The 18,854-nt window shown below is 40.2% G+C and overlaps 7 protein-coding genes across 7 annotated transcripts; all 7 read left to right on the top strand.

Annotated features, from left to right (window-relative positions):
- Positions 1-1,801: 1,801 nt before the first annotated feature.
- On the top strand, positions 1,802-2,848 carry LSM04_009729 (uncharacterized protein; the record flags this gene model as incomplete). The annotated part of the gene is made up of 1 exon (XM_067337733.1): positions 1,802-2,848. One exon carries the CDS (start codon positions 1,802-1,804, stop codon positions 2,846-2,848), a length of 1,047 nt encoding a protein of 348 aa, XP_067192985.1.
- A 2,086-nt stretch (positions 2,849-4,934) lies between these two features.
- Positions 4,935-5,564, top strand: LSM04_008167 (G-patch domain; the record flags this gene model as incomplete). Its single annotated transcript, XM_067337732.1, has 1 exon — positions 4,935-5,564. The coding sequence occupies one exon, from the start codon at positions 4,935-4,937 to the stop codon at positions 5,562-5,564; it is 630 nt and encodes a 209-aa protein (XP_067192955.1).
- Positions 5,565-5,909: 345 nt separating this feature from the next.
- On the top strand, positions 5,910-7,400 carry LSM04_004932 (uncharacterized protein; the record flags this gene model as incomplete). The annotated part of the gene is made up of 1 exon (XM_067337731.1): positions 5,910-7,400. One exon carries the CDS (start codon positions 5,910-5,912, stop codon positions 7,398-7,400), a length of 1,491 nt encoding a protein of 496 aa, XP_067192891.1.
- Positions 7,401-7,942: 542 nt separating this feature from the next.
- On the top strand, positions 7,943-11,317 carry LSM04_009017 (Kinesin motor domain; the record flags this gene model as incomplete). The annotated part of the gene is made up of 1 exon (XM_067337730.1): positions 7,943-11,317. One exon carries the CDS (start codon positions 7,943-7,945, stop codon positions 11,315-11,317), a length of 3,375 nt encoding a protein of 1,124 aa, XP_067192975.1.
- A 1,758-nt stretch (positions 11,318-13,075) lies between these two features.
- Positions 13,076-14,095, top strand: LSM04_008533 (Antibiotic biosynthesis monooxygenase domain; the record flags this gene model as incomplete). The annotated part of the gene is made up of 1 exon (XM_067337729.1): positions 13,076-14,095. The coding sequence occupies one exon, from the start codon at positions 13,076-13,078 to the stop codon at positions 14,093-14,095; it is 1,020 nt and encodes a 339-aa protein (XP_067192964.1).
- A 446-nt stretch (positions 14,096-14,541) lies between these two features.
- Positions 14,542-16,017, top strand: LSM04_002474 (CBS domain; the record flags this gene model as incomplete). Its single annotated transcript, XM_067337728.1, has 1 exon — positions 14,542-16,017. One exon carries the CDS (start codon positions 14,542-14,544, stop codon positions 16,015-16,017), a length of 1,476 nt encoding a protein of 491 aa, XP_067192840.1.
- Positions 16,018-16,637: 620 nt separating this feature from the next.
- LSM04_004924 (uncharacterized protein) lies at positions 16,638-18,512 on the top strand (the record flags this gene model as incomplete). Its single annotated transcript, XM_067337727.1, has 1 exon — positions 16,638-18,512. The coding sequence occupies one exon, from the start codon at positions 16,638-16,640 to the stop codon at positions 18,510-18,512; it is 1,875 nt and encodes a 624-aa protein (XP_067192890.1).
- Between the last annotated feature and the right edge of the window lie 342 nt (positions 18,513-18,854).

Raw genomic sequence — 18,854 nt, 5'->3', positions numbered from 1 at the left:
AAAGAAAGTACAACCGCTGAAGAGATCTAAATATTTAAAAAAAGATCGGTAACGAGGCCGTAAGATATATATATATATATATATATATATATATATATCACAAGCAGAGAAAGAGACAGCCAAGTTGGATTAGAGTACGTGGTAGAAGAAACTACAACACGCCTCCTTTGCCCTCCACATACATACACCGAAAGGCAGGAAACTCTATCCAGAAAAAAAAACGCGAAAGTAGAAATACGAGAAGAACCATAGCAAGGTTCAAAAGGGAAACATAATACCTCAGCTGACAAGGTATTTCTTTATAATTGTAACACAATAGAGAAACTGAGATAGAGTCCAGTAAAAAAAAAACGGATAGGAAATAGGTGGTAGAGAAGTTGCTGAGATCGGTACCTGTTGTAACTGGTTGCGAATACTGGGAAAAAATATAAAGACAGAGAAAAGAATAGTGTGATCTATCAGTCTTTTGTTTTCGTTTTTCTGCTTGTTTTGAGATTATTCCTATTACTTCTATCGCTGTTTTAATTTCGCAATCTACCTTTTCTTTTCTTTGCAGAGTCTTCTTTTCCCTTTACTTTTTTTTTCTTGGCACCCGTGAGAAGTCTTTTTACATCAACCCCTTTTTTTTCGTTTTTCTCCTTGTCGTTGTTCTGTAACTCTTTTTTTTTCTCTTTTCCCTTCTACTTGTGACTCTTGATACTGTAGTCGGTTTTTTTTCTCTCGTTCTTCTGTTTTTCTCGTTTTTGATTGTTGATTCATTCCATCGCTTTCTCTTCATTCTTGCAAAACAAAAAAAAAGAAAACGAAGTTTGAGCTGTTCCTTCTTTTTTTTCAATCACTACTACCACTACTATCACTAGTGTTACCGAAGAAACATTTTGACAGTGTTGGTACTTAATTGAGAACAGACAGATAAGAAGAGTCAATCAGAGTGTATAAAAGAAAAGGAAATTAGGAAACAAATTCGTTCATCTTGTTATTTCTGAAATTTTGGGATTTCCTTTTTTTTTCTTGTTTCTTCTTATTCCCATTTTCTTTTTCTTCTTGTCGTCGAGTCGTCTTATTTCTCTATTGGATTGCAGGGTTGCTTTTGCACTATTTTTCTCGTGAATCGCTGTTATTGTTTTATTTGTATTTGGAGTGCTGAAGGGACCACTTACTCGCTTACTCACTCACGTTGTCAGTACTGAGTCATATACGGGGTGGTGAGAAAAGAGGCATAAAAAAAACAACTCGCTCTTTCTATCTCTGTACGCAGTAATAATAATAATATTCGTAGTCGTACTCGTAGTGGCGGTAGCAGAGGATATAGAGAAGGTTGGTAAACTGTGAGGAAAGGATAAAACGCATTTGAAGCTCGATAAAAAGAGTAGAAGCAAGAAGAAAAAGAAGAAAAGACAGACCAACGGGAACAGATTCCCCCTAGTATATATATTTATATTTATAGAAACAAATATAAATTGAGAGATTTCAATTGCTTCTCGAATTTTTCGAGTTTTTCTGACGCAAAATTGTCCCACGCATTGCTTAACGAGTGGTGTGAAACGTGAATCAACTGATTCAGGTGGAAGAGATAGTGATACCGAAGAGAATAAGAAGAAAGTACGGAAAAGTTAAGAGGAAAAGCAAAAGAAAGTAGTGCTGTACCGCTACCCGGATATAAATATATAACTATATATATATATATATATAGTTATATAGTTATATATTTATTTATATATATATTTATTTATTTATTTATTTATTTATTTATTTATTTATTTATTGTATATTGACAAAAGAAAAAAAACGCAAAGGGGAAATGGACGTTCCAAATAGCCAAACACAATACGGGAACACACGTCACACACCTTCCTCACAGCAGGGCTCTGGTGCCCCAGTCATAGGAATTGGTAGTCCTTCTGATGGACTAGATGACTTTGATCTCCAACTTCGAAAAGATTGCGCAAATGCACCCCCACCCTTTATGAATAATGGTAATGGTGGTCGTAATATCAATGGCGTTGTTTCATCCCCCTCACCAACTATGGCATATCCCGCTGTTATGTTTTCCTCTGTTGCCACCACCAGCAGTGGATTATCTGCCATGATGAGTAGCCAGCAGACGGTTCGCTGTATTATAGATGAGGTGGCGCAAGTCATATCCCGGTATCTCTCCAGCTACGGCGAGCCACAGCCGGAGAATCTCAGCGACGACCACAAACGCCATCTGGTTATGCAGTTTATGGATGAACTGCACCGCCAGAGTATGACGCAGGCGCCGGGCGTGGCGGGCAGCGGCGACGGGCGGTGGACGATCGACAAGGAAGTCGTCCTTTCACTGCGGAGCGGCAGAGACGGGCAGCGGCCGGCGGGGGCGGAAGTCCGGCGGCCCCACCACCCATTCGTAGGCTGCGGCGGCAGTGGGACTAATGGGACTAGCCCGCGGGTATTAACGCAGGCACCGTGGATCGGGAACTCACCCAATCCCACGTCTAACAATGTCAATAATACCAATGCTAATGTTAATAATGGTAATAATAGTAATGGTAATGGTAATAACGTCGCGCGTAATAGCCATGGCGTGAATGAAACGCCGAACCCCGCGGCTTTCGGTATGGCCATGCCGGTAAAGCCATCCCTAACTGTAATGACGCTGAGCAAGCGAGTAGGTACTAGCGATGTGATACGCCCACAGCCACAACACCCACGAAGTGGGGGAAAAGGAAATGTAGATCGTCGTCATATTACAGTAAGTACAAAGAAGGTTCTTCGTTCGGCAAGCTCTGCGTTTTCTGAGTGCTCGGCTGGGGAGACAGGAGAGGTGAGCAGTTCAATGTCACGCACAACTATTGGGCTAACACGTTGATGAAATTAGGAAGAGAATAAAGGAAAAGATATATATAGTGGTTTTTTTTTTTTTTTCTTTTGTCTTGTATTATTTTTCCACTGTACTGTTGGTCTTGTTTTATTTCGATGAGAAGAAGAGAAAGTGAAGGAAGGAGAAAAAAAAAGAAACGAAAGGGAGCATCTGTGTAACCTCCACGGGATCTTCAATATGCACATAGCTTCATGAAGAGAGGAGTTCAAATAAAATAGCAAGATAAGCAGATATATATATATATTCGACGGAAAGGAAAACGACTGAGAAAATAAAAAAATATATATGCACTCTGTAATAGCCATTTTCTTGGTTTTTCTTTCATTTGATTATTCCCGTCATTTCGTGTATGGGCTTAAGGAAGTGTGAGTAAAAAGTAGGTAACTCCGTGGTGTTCAAGATTATTAGTATTTCTTTTCCCCTTCGTAAATATAATTCCCTCTCCACCTTCATGTAGGTATTTATATAGATGTACAAATTGGATGTCTTCATTTTTTTTCTTTATGGGAAAACACGAACACGGTTTTTTTTGTCTTTTTTTTCGTTTTTCGTTTTTTTTTTTCATTTTCTTGTTTCCTGCAGTACGCGAAAAAAATAAAAAAAACAATCCGTCGGCTGTAAATACCCGCATATATGCACTTTTTTTTTCTCTGTATCTGTGTATATATACTTAGTATGGCTTCTCCGCATTCTGATGGGGAGGAGAGTACTCCTGTGGGACACGATGAAAAAGAAGAAAATAAAGAAGAAAGAAAGCAAACAAATATGATGAAGAAATTAAAATAAACATAAGAAAAAGAAAGAATGAATCTAGAAAAAAGAAAAAAGAATGGAGAATGCTTGAAAGTAAGAGTGGAGAAAAAGAAGAAAAGGGATAGGCGTTGAGTGGGTTGTGTTTTCCCTTGTCTTCCATTTGAGAGAAATAAGGAAAACCAAGATAGCGAGAAAAGAAAAAAGAAATATGAAACATGAAAGCAGTAACTGTATTTATGCTTCCTCTGTGTTTTTTTGATTGTTATTATTATTATTATTATTATTATTATTATTATTATTATTATTATTATTATTATTATTATTATTATTATTATTATTATTATTATTATTATTATTAGTATTATTATTATTTGCTTTTTTGATACTCGAAGGAAAAGGAAGAAGAAAAATAAGTGGAAATTCGGCATGTGTTCATTGGTGTTTGTTTGTTTGTTTTTCCCCCTTTTTTATTGGTCTGTATCTCTTTTGTTTTCCCCTGTACGCACGTCCCTCCAAGAGTCATAATACCAATATGAATAACAGTGCCGTTGTTACATTTTAACCCCCCAAGAAAATGAAAAAAACGAAGCGTTTGTTTCATATTTAAACCGAAATAAACGAAACCAAATATATATATATATATATATATATACTTTTCACTGCTTATAATTCTTCATCCTTCGTAGATATCCTGCGTGGATATTGCAGACTTCACTATTATTTGAAGTGGAGAAAAGGCAACAGGGAAGAGAAGGAGAAATCCAAAAAGGAAGTAATAATAAGAAATTCGATTGTAGAGGCAAATCAAGAAAAAAAAATGAAAAGAAAAAAAAAAATAAAAAGGCATCTTTGCTGAGAGGCAGAACGTATCGCACATGAGAAAATGCGCTATTTTTATTTGTCCTCCTGTTGTATACGCGTGATTGAGTTCCTGAGATTAATCAGGCGAATACGGTGAAATTATTCACTCATACATATATATAGTTCTCCATTAACGTTTTATCTTCTTTTTTCACGCTCTAATCATTACGGTGTCTTTTCTTATTGGTATCTTTCTTAGTGTATATATTCTTCTTCAAAGGTGTTAAGGAGGCGCAGAGGTAATTTAAATAAAGGTGAGCTGTTCTTGGTTATTCTACCAGTAGTATAGAACTACGAAGAAGACACATAAAGAAGTAGCGATAACGGAAATCAATAAAAATTATACTAATAATAACAATAATAAATAATAATACAAGAAAATAAGAAAACAAAACAAACAAACCAACAACAAGAACAATAATAAGAACGAAAAAAAAAAACACAAATAAAATAAAATAAAATGTCCTCCATTGCAAAGAAGATGCTGGAACGCCATGGCTGGCAGGAGGGCATGGGACTCGGCCGCAATGCGCAGGGCGTGTCAACGTACATCAAAGTAGTGCGGCGCGATCCACATAGTGCGACGGGATTGGGACACGCCGCTGACGCCACACAGGCACCGCAGGCCTCAACATTTGCCGCAGAGCTCGATGCCGTTTACTCCGATATATCAGCCGCAGGAAAGCGAAAAAGAGTAAAGAAGAATAAAGAAGAAGAAAAGGAAAAGGAAGAAGAAGAAAAGGAAATAGATGCGGTTGTGGATACACATAAGGACCGTCGGAAGCATAAGGGTGGAAATGACCAAAAGAACAGTAAACAGAAGAGGTCACGTGACTCTAGCAGTGAGGCTGCTAGTAATAGCGATAGCAATAGTAATAGTAATAGCACTAGTGATGATAATAGTAGTAATAGCAGTAGTAGTAGTAGTAGTAGTAGTAGTAGTAATGATGATGATAACCGTGTGGATATAACGCGAATGACGGATGGGGAACTTCTTCGGCGATGCGGTGGTGTACGACTGGGACGTGCTGGGCGACATCGTTTCTTTGAGGGAAAACTGCGACGCATTGAAGCCTCACATCGGGAGTAGAAGTAACACGAGAGAAATAAAATATCTGATTAAAGTGGGAAATACAAAAAAAGAAACAGGAAAGAAAGAAAAACTCAATAGCGTAAAATATCTGTAATAATGAAATGAAGTTGAAATTATTTCTTTTTTTTTTTTTTTTTTTGTGTGTGTGTGAGGGGCTCCATTGTGACGGATATAAGGCGATAATCCTTATTTGATATTTGAGTATAACTCATTTATGCAAAAAAAAAAGAGAAATGTCATATGATTTCCCTTTGTTTCCTTTTTTATTATTATTAATTACTTTATTATAGATAGAAATAATAATAACAATAGATATAGAAGGGTTACTATTTTCCATTAGCCATGTCGTCTTCTCTATTCCTCTCGAGAAGGCCTTATTCTTTCTTTTCTCCTGTTCCAACCGCGAGTATAAGAAGAATGCGTCGAGTACCACTATTATACGCCTCTCTCGCATTATCCATCTCTCGTGGGATCTCAACAGGACAAGAACAGAAAAAAGAACAACCACAACAACAACAACAACACTCTAAATGGAATAACATTGAGGAGTTAACGCTTCGACTTCAAGATCAACTAGGAAAGATTGGTGAAAGAGTCTCACACTCCGATACGGTACTCCAGCAGCAGGTAAATGACTTTTCTCTCATGTACAGACAACAGGCAGTAATGGAAAGACGCATTGTCGCTTTAGAAGAAGAAGCCGCACGAACACAGCAAAAGATCGCGGAAACCACACGATTGGCCTCTGATGTGGTCCTGCAGCACCGCAATGTGGAGGCGTTAGTGCATCAGATGGAAAAAATGGTTCTTAAATACGCCGCGGCATCATTAGCGGGAAATGCAAGCATAGCTCCCGCCGCCACTAATGATGAGGCGTGTAAGGGAGTCGACAATAACAAACAACAAGTAAAAGAAGGGAGAACACGGAATACGATAGATAATACTACTAATACTAATACAACTAATACTATTTCTATTGATGCGGCCCCTGTTCCTGTGATGGCATCTACGCCTTGCACGGATATGCATACTTCTCTTATTGCTGCTCAGGTCAGTGCTCTCAGTACTCGACTGGAGGCATTACAGGCACGAGTGGAGCAGCTCACAATGGAGAAAATTGTCTTGGATAGAGTTCTCCCACACGCCCAGCAGGAAGAAAAGGTTGAAGTGGCTGTAGCACGTGTGTCTACAAGAGTAACAACAACAACAAAAGAAGAAAAAGAAGTAAATGTAATACCAGGAGGATGTAGTGAAGAGGAGAACACATCCCCTTCGCTTTCCCCAAAAGCACTTGCCACATTATTAAGGAACACTGGGGCATTTCCTTTTAAAGATAACACTGGAGTTACACGTATTAGTAGTCAGAAGGTTCTTATTCGAGGTATTCCTGTTAACTTTGGGGCGTCGGAGGTGCGTGATTTGGTTTCACGTGTTGGAAACGTGATTACATGTGTGGTGCGGCGAATACCAACAGTATCAACATCATCAAAATCAACAGTATCAACTCCTGTTGGATCAAAGACATCTCGCTATAGATCACAACAGCAAGAGGAAAATGGAAATGACTGTAAAGATGAGTCTGATCATGCTGAAAGTCGTACTTCTTCTTCTGATGTTGCTGGTAGTTCTACTACTGCGACTGTGCAGGAAGAAGAGGAGGAGGAAAGAGTCTTTGAGATTACATTTCAGTTGGTGGAACAGGCAGTACGTGCAGTACTAGAGTTGGATAAACGCAAGATTCATGGGAATTATACTATCTCTGTGGAACCTGTAGTATCAGCTGATATTCTTGCTGCCCTACAACGGTTAGAGCGGGATTCAAAGAAACGGTGAATTTGAATCTATTGCTAAGATACACCTGTTTTTTTGTTTGTTTGTTTGTTTGTTTGTTTGTTTTTCTTCTATTTCTATTCTGTATTCATGTTTCTGGAGTGCAGATGACGTGTGTTTGTACAAACAACTACGAGTAAGTCTTGATCTCTAAATAACGCAGTGAAAAAATGAAAAGAGAAAAAAAATACTCTTGTGCGAATATACTCTTTTTTTTTCTTCTTTTTGTGTGTGTGTGCATTCTCCTTCATATATGTGTTTTTTTTTCGCTCATAATGTGAACTTCTCTTGAATTAGTTTTTTCTTTTTGTTGTTAATTGAGCTATAGGAAAGGGTGAAAAAAAGAAATAAATAGCAGTAGGTGGTTGTGGTGGAACTGTAGTAGCAAGAGCAGCAGCAACAGTGGTTGAAAGGGAAAAATAATCAAGGGGAAGAAACACAGGTATTATTCTTTGTATTTGAATTATATTACTCGTACATTCGCACACGTAATTATATTCTCTCGAATTCAAAGAAGGAAAAAAGTTCATATATAGATATATATCATGGGACGAAAAAGTTCCAGTGCAGCAGAGAACATTAAAGTTCTTGTTCGATGCCGTCCATTAAATGAAAAAGAGCGTACACAGGGGTATAAGTCATGTGTAGATGTAGATCTTACAGAGCATACCGTTACCGTAAAAAGTCTTGTTGGCGAACCCGATCGCTGGACCTTTGATGCTGTTATTAATAACACATTCAGTCAAAAGGATATATTCACCCAGTTTATTATGCCACTTGTGGATTCTGTATTAGATGGGTTTAACGCAACCGTCTTCGCCTACGGTCAATCCGGTTCAGGTAAGACGCACACCATGACTGGAAAGTTGGATGATGAAGAACTGCAAGGCATTATCCCACGATGTTTCACACACATATTTAACCACATCTCTACAATAAGAGAAGCCTCACCTAATAAGCACTTCTCCATGTATGTTTCTTTTATTGAATTATATAATGGTAAAGTACAGGATCTCTTGGCACGACAGCCGGTACCACTCGCCCTGAAGGAAAATAAAGATAAGACCTTCTACGTACAAGGTGCACATATCCCGCAGGTGAAGTGTGCTGAAGATATTTACCGACATATGGAAGATGGTACTGAGCGAAGACGTGTGGCCTCTACAGATCTTAACTCTGATAGTTCACGTTCCCATTCTATATTTACTCTTATTATTGAATGCACAGAAATAAGTGAGGATGGTGACTCACGCTCTGTTACAAGTAAATTAAATCTTGTAGACCTCGCAGGATCAGAACGGCAAAGTAAAACAGGTGCAAGTGGAGACACCCTTAAAGAGGGATGTAATATTAATCTTTCACTCAGTGCCCTCGGTACAGTGATTGATACTATTGTAAAGGGTAAAGGACATGTACCGTTCCGTAGTAGCCCACTAACAATGCTTCTTAAAGATTCACTCGGTGGATCTAGTAAGACAGTTATGTTCGCAAACATTGGACCTAGTGAACATAATTTTTCAGAGACGGTTAGTACGCTGAGGTTTGCTGATCGTGCAAAGCAAATTAAGAATAAACCTGTTGTAAATATGGATACAAAGGATCAGAAGATTGTTGAACTAACAGAAATTGTTCAAGAGCTTCGGGAGAAATTGAAAAAGTATGAAACAGAGGGAACAGATTCACTAGAGAAGGAAGTGGAAGAATTACGTGAAAGGGTTGGAGAAATGGAAGTAAGTCTCGACAACGCCGTTAGAGGACGTGAGGCAGATGCCGTAGATTTTGAAAATGTAAAGGCGAGATTAATTATGGAACGACAGAATACAACTTCTAGAGTGGTTGAACTAGAAGATCAAATTGCGCAGTTGCAGAATGATTTACAAATTGCAGAGTCTAGTGTGACGGATGAACGATCACAGCGGGAGGAAGTATTTCTGCTATGTTCTCGCTATTTACATGGTGAAGAAGAGGGAAATAAACATATTGCAAATATAAGTGATTTGGAGACTTTATTGCGGGATCGTGCACATGGTAAGCATAGTGCAGAGTTGGCGCAGCTCCGCACTACTGTACAAACCCTTACTGTAGAGGCAAAACAGATGCGGAAAGAACATAAAGCCGTAATGAAAGAATTGGAAGAAAAACTGCAGGAGACTCAAGAAGCACTCAAGTCAACAGAGTCAAAGCTTCGGAAAGCAAAGGAGGAGTTAAATGAGGCACGTGAACAACATAATACGGCATTACAACAACAACAACAACAGCAGTCAATTGGTGGGGAAACTGTAGTAAATGATAAAGAAGTGGCAGCATTGCGTGTAGCACTGGAAACAGCTCAGAAACAACTTCAAAAAGATGGTGTTATGGCAGATTTGGATGTTAAAATGCAAACCATGCAAGAGAGTCATGATGAAATGACAAAATTGTACAAGACACAGTTGGAACAGACAAGAGAAGTACTTGATCGAACTGGAACTGATGACTCTCTCATAGTACGTCAACTTCGTGCCATCCTTGTGGAAGATGATGATACCCGTAATGCCACACTGCAACATATGAACCAAATGCATGATTTTATGCGTAATTTAAGATCTGCAATGCGGGAGGCTCAGGTGGTTCCACTTACTGCTATCGGTGGTGATGCTGCCAGTTCTCAGGAAGTGGTAAAGAAGATAGAAGCGGTAGATGCGCATGAGGCTGGTCTCTATGCGGATCTCTTCGCAAAGCTTCACACTGCTGTTGAGAAGTCGCGGTCCCAACGCAATCAACTCTTAAATACAATCGCTGAAATGCCTGAAACTCCAGTGGACCTTAAAGAAGAGGTACGTAAAGTGTTGAGTGAAAATGATGAGCTTCGTAGTCTGTATGCAGAGGCTATAAAAATGGAAGAAACAATGCAATTAAGTAAAGCGGAAGAAGAACGCCGTGGTGCCCTACAGGCAACTGTGCAAGTTCAATTGGATGCCCTTCGCGATGAGTATGAGGAGCGAGAGAAGAAAATCTTGGCGGCTATCAAAATTGATGAAACGAACAAAAATCATGAAGCCCTAGAAGCTCTACTGGGCAATATTGCAGCAACAACAAAATCAGCAAAAGCCTCTGTTGTGGATGATCCGAGTGCTACGGAGGCTATTCGAAAAGAGATGGATGCTCTTCGTAGTGAATTGGAAGAAGAGCGAGTGAAGAGTGAGGCGTTGGCGCAGTCTAAAGAGGCACAACAAGAAGAAATGAAGAGACTACGCAAAGAAGTGGCAACAAGTGAAAGACGTTATGTGGAATTGGAGGGAAAAATGAATGAAATGTTGAGTGATTATGAACGGCGATTGGAGGATGCCCGTGAAAGTCTAGGGAACGTAGAGGATCTAACAGCTCGATTGAAGGAGCGTGCAGAGCAGCTAGATCAAATGCGTGGACTTCTTGAAAAGCAAAAGGCACTTATTGTGAAGAGTAATGAAAAGTCCGAGTACTTTCAACAGAAATTGCGTGACCTGCAAGCTGAGACGGAACAGCGGGAAAAGGGGTATCGGGAGAAACTGCGGGAACGTGATGAGAACTTCCAGCGTGCACTTAATCAGCGACTAGAGGAGTACGCCAAAGATCACAGTAGCGATGTTGCCCAGCGTGAGGAGAAGTCAAAGAAACTCAAAAAGAAGATTAAGAAACTGGAGGGTGAGGTGGAACAATTAAAGGAGGAGTATGACCGCAAGGTATGTGAGTGTGAGGATCTTCGTAATACAATTGAGGAACGGAAGGTGGAACAAATGCGATTGCTGCGCCGCATGGGACAATCAGAGGAAGAGGCACAAGTATATGAAAAGAAGGAACAAATACAAAATGCATTGGAACGGGCAAAGGAAGAACAGCGGCGTAAGAAGGATCTATTTGCATTGGGAGAAGTGGCAAATGTGCGGCGAAGAGACTACTAGTCAATGTAAGGATAAGAGTAGTAGGAGTGAGAGAAAGAGAATTAAAGAAAAGAGAGAGAGAGAGAGAGAGAGAAATTAGAAAAAAAAACGGAGTAAGAATTAAAGCCCAAAAAAAAGATGTGTCGGATCATTTGTTTGATGACGTTGTTTGTCTATTTAATTATTTATTGCTTCGATTTTTTTCTTTTGCAACTCTCTTCGCTTACTTCCCTTACTAACACTATCTAACTCCGGTACATGGCGAAAGGTCTGCATTCTTCCGTCTCTATGTGGAAATAGAATATCATATGGGATGTTATACTTGTCTTTGTATGTTTCCCATGAATATCTTGGATGGTTAATATCCATAGCCAACGATGTAATTTTTTTTTCTTCCCCGATATCGGGCGAAGTACAAATTGAGAGGATGGGCCAACGGCAGGAGTGCTGTTTTTTTTTTTTTAAGGAAATGGTATTGATAGCAATAATGTTATTGCTATCATCTACTGTTACTGCTTTTTTTTCCCACTCTCCTTTGAATCACTGTGTTTGTATCACTTACTCCTTGTTGTTTTTCTTTCAGAAATGTGGGTCTTTAATGGCTTATTTGTTTGTTTGTTTGTTTTTCGCGCTTTCTTACTTATTTTACTCGTAAGGGAGTATCATTTGTTTTCCTGGTGTTCTCTTCATCGTATAGTACATGCCACAGTAAAAAAAAAGTGCACGATGTTTTTGTATGCAGAGATAATTTCTTTTTTTTTTTACATGTATACATGTAACTGTGTATATACATAAAGAGAAAGGTCTAGGGGAAAAGTGTGTAAACAGAAGCAAAACGGAGAAAAAGAAACATGAATATATAATAAAAAGGGGGAAAAGGAAGAAAAATAATATTGAGGGATCCAAATGCTCTTTGTTTTTGTTTTGATCATTCACTCTTTTTTTTTTACTCCTGCTTTGTTTTCTCCGTCTTCTTGGGAATTGAATTCGCTTTTGTTTTATATATCTTTCTTTCTGTTTCTATTATGTGATCTGTTGTCTGAGCTGTCGGTATCGATTCCCCCTTATGTGTTTGTGGGCCGCAGCATCCCCGTGCTGTGTGGATGGGATTAAAGAAGAGGGGTATGTAGTAGATGAGGTCTGACTGTGTTGATGTGTAATTCTTTTTGTTTGTTTCTGTTCTTGTTGTTTTTGTACTCAGTGGAAACAAATAACTCTAATAGCAGGGGAGTGGGAGGGTACAGAAGAAAGAATAAGTAATGAAAAAAGAAACAGAAATGGTAACACATTAACGAAGTGCCCACCAGAATAATCCATTCATCCTTCTTCACCGCATTTCGGGCAAGATTATATGTAGACATGTGTTGTTGTTTTTTCTTTTATTTGTTATAAACTTCTCCATGATATTTCTCCATTTTTGTTGGGTTTCGGGGTTTCTGTGTATTCATGTATGTATGTATTGTTGATGTTTCTGGGGGATTGTCCATGACTGTCACAGCATTGGACGTGATTTTGTATTCACTTCAAGTTTGTTTCGTGTGGATGTATAGGTTTTTCTTTGAATTCTTCTTTTTATTTCTTTTCTCTCATTGCTTCTGTATGCCCATTTACTTTTTTGTCTCGCAATTTCACTTTAGCTCTGTTTCTTCTTTTCTTTTTGTTATTTTCGCTTTGTTTTATGTTTTTCGTGAATTTATTAATCTTTGTTCTTTTTTTTTTCTTTTCCTTTCTGCCTCTTGTTGTTGTTTATATCTCTTTCTATGGCGTGGAGAGCCAGGGATGGTGTTTTCTATTATCATCACCGTCACTTTGAAACAGGCGAGTGAGGAGCCGCTCCTCTTACATGCCTTCAACACATTGCAGCAACACTGCCAAACAGAAGAGCCTGGCAACATCACACATGAACTCCTTCGTGATAAGGAAAATCCCTTACGTTTTTTTGTACTCGGACGCTTTAATTCACGTGAGGCAGCGGAAGAGATATATGAAAAGAGTCCACTCTTACAGGTATTCCTCCAAACCGTGCGGAATATAGGAGATGAGAGTGTCTATGCAAAGATGTCTGGTGATAGTGTTAGTAGCACAGAACTCAAAACATCCCTCCCGCCTGGTCCGCTCTCTATGGAGTTTGGTGTATCTGTACAAAAGGCCATCGCTGCCGCAGCCACAACAGACGCTCTAAAAGTCAAGGAACCACACACATTACGTCAGCAGAAGGGCGTTCTTGTTTTCTGCGGCTCCCGTACTGGATCACGCTCTAATTATATGGCAGAGGCAGAGGCGCTTGGGGAATATCTCGCCGTTACTCTCCGCCAGCCGCTGGTGTACGGCGGTGGTACAGTTGGAATGATGGGGGCGGTGGCATTGGCAACCAAACGGCATGGGGGACGTGTGATTGCCGTACTGCCATACCCACTGGCGCCGCGGGAGACGAGTGGGGAGAAGATTGGGGATGTGTTGTACATGACAGAGACGATGAGTGAGCGGAAGAGTATTATGTTTGCCCATGCTGATACAGTGGTGGGTCTTCCAGGTGGTATCGGTACATTTGATGAGTTACTGGAAGTGATGACGCTACTTCAGCTAAACGCCTACCGCCCAAAGGTGGGACTTCTGAACGTGGATGGCTTCTTTGATCCATTTCTCGAACTTTTGCGGCATATGGTGCGTGAAGGGTTTCTTGAGGAAGTTGCCATACAGGCACTTGTGGTACGATCCACCACTGTTGAACTCATGCAGGCACTGGAGTCCTTTACACCACCAACCATCACCGAATTGCAGTGGAATTCACGACCTTGAATGAATGAGTGAGAGTAACTTTAGGAGAGAACGAGAATGTGGGGAGAGTAGAGGGGGTAATATGAAGGTAAATTTGCATATATATATATATATATATATATATATATTGTGGACAGGATTAATAATAAAATAGGGAACAGAAAAAAAAAGGGTGTGTTTAAATGCGTATATATTTGTGTTTATTATCGTGGTGCCCAGAATTGATGCGTGGAATAAAAACCGAAGAAACCGGACGGAGTATTTTTTTTTTTTTATGGTGGGGGTATCCGTGAGTGCGTGTGTTTTTTTTTCTGTATTATTAGTACTGGCTATTATTGCTACTCTATTATTATTATTATTATTATTATTATTATTATTATTATTATTATTATTATTATTATTATTATTATTATTATTCTCTTTTTTTTCTTTGTTTCTCTTTGTGGTAAAGCCCATAGCAAACTCTAATGTCTTCCACTACCGTGTCCTCTATACCAGTTGCACTCACTTATGATGACGTATTGCTGGTCCCACAGAAAAGTGATGTGCGTTCACGGAAACAAGTGACTACAGTTACACGTCTCTCAAAAAACATTAAGCTTCAAATTCCCATTGTTGCCAGCAATATGGACACTGTATGTGAGCATCAAACAGCCGTTGCGATGGCTCGTGAGGGTGGTATTGGTATCCTACACCGCTTCTGCAGCATTCAAGAACAGTGCGAGATGGTACGTAAGGTGAAACGCGCCCAGTCGTTTCTTATTGAAAATCCCCGCATGATTACACCGAATCGAACAAAGGAAGAAGCTGTTGAAGGAATAAACTGGGGTGGTAGAAAGGGTGGTGTCAGTTGTCTCATGGTGGTGGAGAATGAACATAACCGAAAACTTCTTGGTGTAGTAACCAAGCATGATCTCATCTTTGCAGAGGCCAATGACCCTGTAACAAAACTCATGACCCCAGTTAAGAATATGGTGGTTTGTACTGACACAAAAATTACCCTTGAGGAGGCCCGTGAGAAGATGCGTAAGCACCGTACATCTAATATTCCGATTGTAGGACATAATGGTGAACTGCTTTATCTTGTGACACTCTCTGATATTGTGAAGCTTACCGAAAACAAGCGAGCTTCTCTCGATTCCCGTGGTCGTCTTTTGGTTGGTGCTGCAGTAGGTGTAAAGAATGAGGACATGACACGTGCAGCTATGCTTGTGGAGGTTGGTGCCGATGTGCTTGTGGTAGATATTGCCCACGGTCACAGTGCTCTCTGCATTGAAATGATTCGGCGACTCAAGTCCGATCCACGTACACAAAAAGTGGATATCATTGCAGGTAATATCGCCACAGCGACGGCAGCGGAAGATCTCATTCTTGCAGGTGCGGATGGACTTAAGATTGGTGTGGGGCCTGGCAGTATTTGCACCACACGTCTTGTGGCAGGTTCGGGTGTGCCGCAGTTGAGTGCTGTAATGGCGTGTGCCCGTGTGGCGCATCGATATAACATTCCCTGCATTGCCGACGGTGGAGTGAAGACTTCGGGGGATATCTGCAAAGCTATTGCCGCTGGGGCCGAAACGGTTATGCTGGGAAACATGCTGGCCGGCACAGACGAGGCCCCAGGACGTGTACTCGTAAAGGACGGAAAGAAGGTAAAGATCATTCGTGGTATGGCGGGGTTTGGGGCAAATCTAAGTAAGGCCGAACGGGAACGTACACTTAACGAAGATGTCTTTGCTGAGATGGTGCCAGAAGGTGTGGAAGGAAGTGTGCCGTGCAAAGGACCAATTGCGCCAATCGTACGACAACTGGTGGGGGGACTGCGATCGGGGATGTCGTACTGCGGGGGGTTTACAATTAAGGAGATGCAGGAAAAAGCAAGGTTTGTACGTATGACCGGGGCAGGAGTTCGCGAGAGTGGTAGTCATGATATATCCAAGTTGTGATTTGCTCCGTAAGTGCGAAGAAAAAGAAGAAGAAAAAAGAAACAAAAAAAAAGGATAGATTGTGGAATGAAAAGAAAAAGAAAAATAAAACGTCAGTGGAAAGTAATGAACTTGGGTTACAGCTTTTGTGCCCTTACGTCGTATTTGCTGAGATCTCCCCCCACTCTCTCTCTCTCTCTCTCCATATCTTGTTTGGTGGAGAAAAAACAAAGACAAGGAAAAAAAACAATAAGCATTCACATAACGAGTTAAACTACCTTATAGTATATGTGCTGTGTCTTATATTTTGATTTTTGTTTTTTTTTTATTATTTTTAGTTTGATTATTTGTTCGCAGTAACTGCTGTATGGATACACGTATGTAACTCTGTTGAAAGGTTGCTCCTGGTGGTGTAAATGGTACAGGAAAGGGGGGAAGCAAATAAAAACGCTGTTACTAAGGGAAAAGCGATAGATGCCAGATGGCGATGCGTCTCAGACTGAGTTTGTATTTCCCTTTTTCCCCTTTTTTGTTTTCTTTTTCATTGGTATTGGAGGAAAAGGTAGGGGCATCAAGAGAGAAAGAAAAAAAGGAAAAAAAAGGATATAGAAAGTTACACTAAAGAAAAAAAGAGGTGCGTGATGAAGTCTGCATTTGAAATCGCCAGAAGTCATATTACCTACCCCGTTTCAAAGGACCCTAATGCTCTCATGAAAGTGCTTCGAGATTGGCTGTACTATACAGAGCAATTGAAATTGCAGGCGAAACCTACACATCCTGCCGCGTTATGTGTAAAGGTCTATCCACGCAAACCAACTACTACTTTTGGACTCCTATCACGTGATTTTTCTTTTCATCATCACTCTTCAGGGGAAGCGGCGAATGTGCACACAAAGTATATTCCACTTCAGTTATGGACAGCTCTTCTTCCTTGGGAAGTGCAGCGTGGGCTTTCCATGAGTGAGTTGCGATTGCCTGAAACGGAGAAGGAAATGCCCTCTGAAGAGACGAAGAAAGAAAAGATAAATACGAGACAAGAAAACCAAAACCAAGAAGATAATGATGATGATGACCCTTTTGGAGTAGTAACTTCACAACCAAGTAATAAAAATAGTGTAGCTCATTTCCCTCATACAGCTGTAAGAGGTTCTGGGGATCCTGCTCCAGGGATGCTTTTCGTCATGGATGCTTCTGCTGCTGATCAAGGTGTTAGTTTCTGGAGTGGGGCTATCCTACAGTCAATTGATATTGCATTCATTTCTCCTGTGGAACCAGCAGCAACAAATATTCCATCATTTCGAGAACTTCGGAAACGGCAAGTTAATGCATCCGAAGGTGTAGCTGGTGGGACAAACGGGTATGATGTCACACGTTTTTTCCAAGATGGTGAGTTAGATTCCCCAACTGTTACATTTGCGGTACAGTCGTATTCACACTTGGATCCTTTTCCGCATGTTGGAAAAAGTAATGAGAATTGTGGAACCCGACAACACGTAGCTCAGCCAGCGGAAGAAGAAAAAGAAAAATGGGGATTTGGTTCTGGGGCAAGTGTACGTTATGTGTTAGAGACTACACGACACCTGCTTCGAGATAGTACGATGACTGCGCTGCGTGAATATCATCAACTTCGACGAGGAGGTTCAACTGTAGGAACAATGGAAGAGGAAGAAGTAGCTAATGTGGAACTTAGCATTTCCCTACTACTTTCAGATGAACTAAAGGAAGAACTACGAGAAAAGGCACGTTTGTATACTAACTACGTTGTACCCCTTGAAGAAAATCTTAGTGAACATATTAGACGTCAAAACAAAAGCTCCATAGTGGATTCTCACATTAATGACGCTGTAAAGTCAGATGCTGATAAAATGGAAGATAATTCTCTATTATGTAATTCCTCTGATGTTATTTCTTCGCGTTTGTCCTCATCATCATTACTACTCTCTTCTGATGCTGATGCTAATGCAGCTGCTACGATTCGTCCTTCACAACCAAATGGAACTCGTGCTGATCGACGATTGTCTCGTCGATCTCCAATGCTGGCAGACGAGGATGAGGGAATTCCTACCTATCTTGCTCCATCTGTAATAGGAAAGCATGAAGCCCCGGCTCTTCAACAGGCAGAAGAAGAACAACAACAACAGGTTGTTAGTGCCAAGGCCCTCGCTCGTTATCCTAAAACTTCCCCTCGCATGCCAAATGAACCACCTATTGATTATGAATTGTTTGATCTATCTTTACGTTTGGGATTGTGTCAACACGATGCTATTTATTACTTTTACGGACGTATTATGCGAGAGTGGCAAAAAGAACTCCAGCGTCTGAAGGGTCGAGCTACTTGTGGCGGTGGTGGTGGTGATAATAATAACAATAGTAGTATCAACAGCAGTAACAATGAAATCTCTGAGGATAATGTGCGTCGTATGCTTCGTCTTGTTCGAGACCCTTCACTGCAAGTTCCAGGAGAACTATCGTCATGTGTAGAAGCTGTTGCGCAGCGCAGAGGCATTACAAGTTAACGAGGGTTGGGAAACGAAGAAAAAAAGAAGTAAGGAGGAGGAGCTTATTTTGAGAGGGATGGCTATCAACAATAACAGGGTTCACAGAAACAACAGTAGCAACATCCGTATCAGGAAGAAAGTATACATACATTGAATACTTCTACTGTTGTTCTTGTTGTAACAAAAACAAAGAACGTCTTTACCGCTTTCTCTTTCTTTCACAAGACCGTTTAAATACTTTTTTTTTCTTTTATGCGATTCTGGTTGCAATGCCATTTTGGCAAATTCCTACGAGTAAATTATTGGATATAGATCTGTTATTTTTTTTTTTGCTTTTACTCTTATCTGTTTATTCCATAC

This window comes from Trypanosoma melophagium (assembly GCF_022059095.1).
Source record: "Trypanosoma melophagium isolate St. Kilda chromosome Unknown ctg19segment0, whole genome shotgun sequence".
NCBI lineage: Eukaryota > Euglenozoa > Kinetoplastea > Trypanosomatida > Trypanosomatidae > Trypanosoma > Trypanosoma melophagium.
The sequence above is the reverse complement of the archived record's forward strand: the minus strand, read 5'-3'. Positions and strand labels throughout refer to the sequence as shown.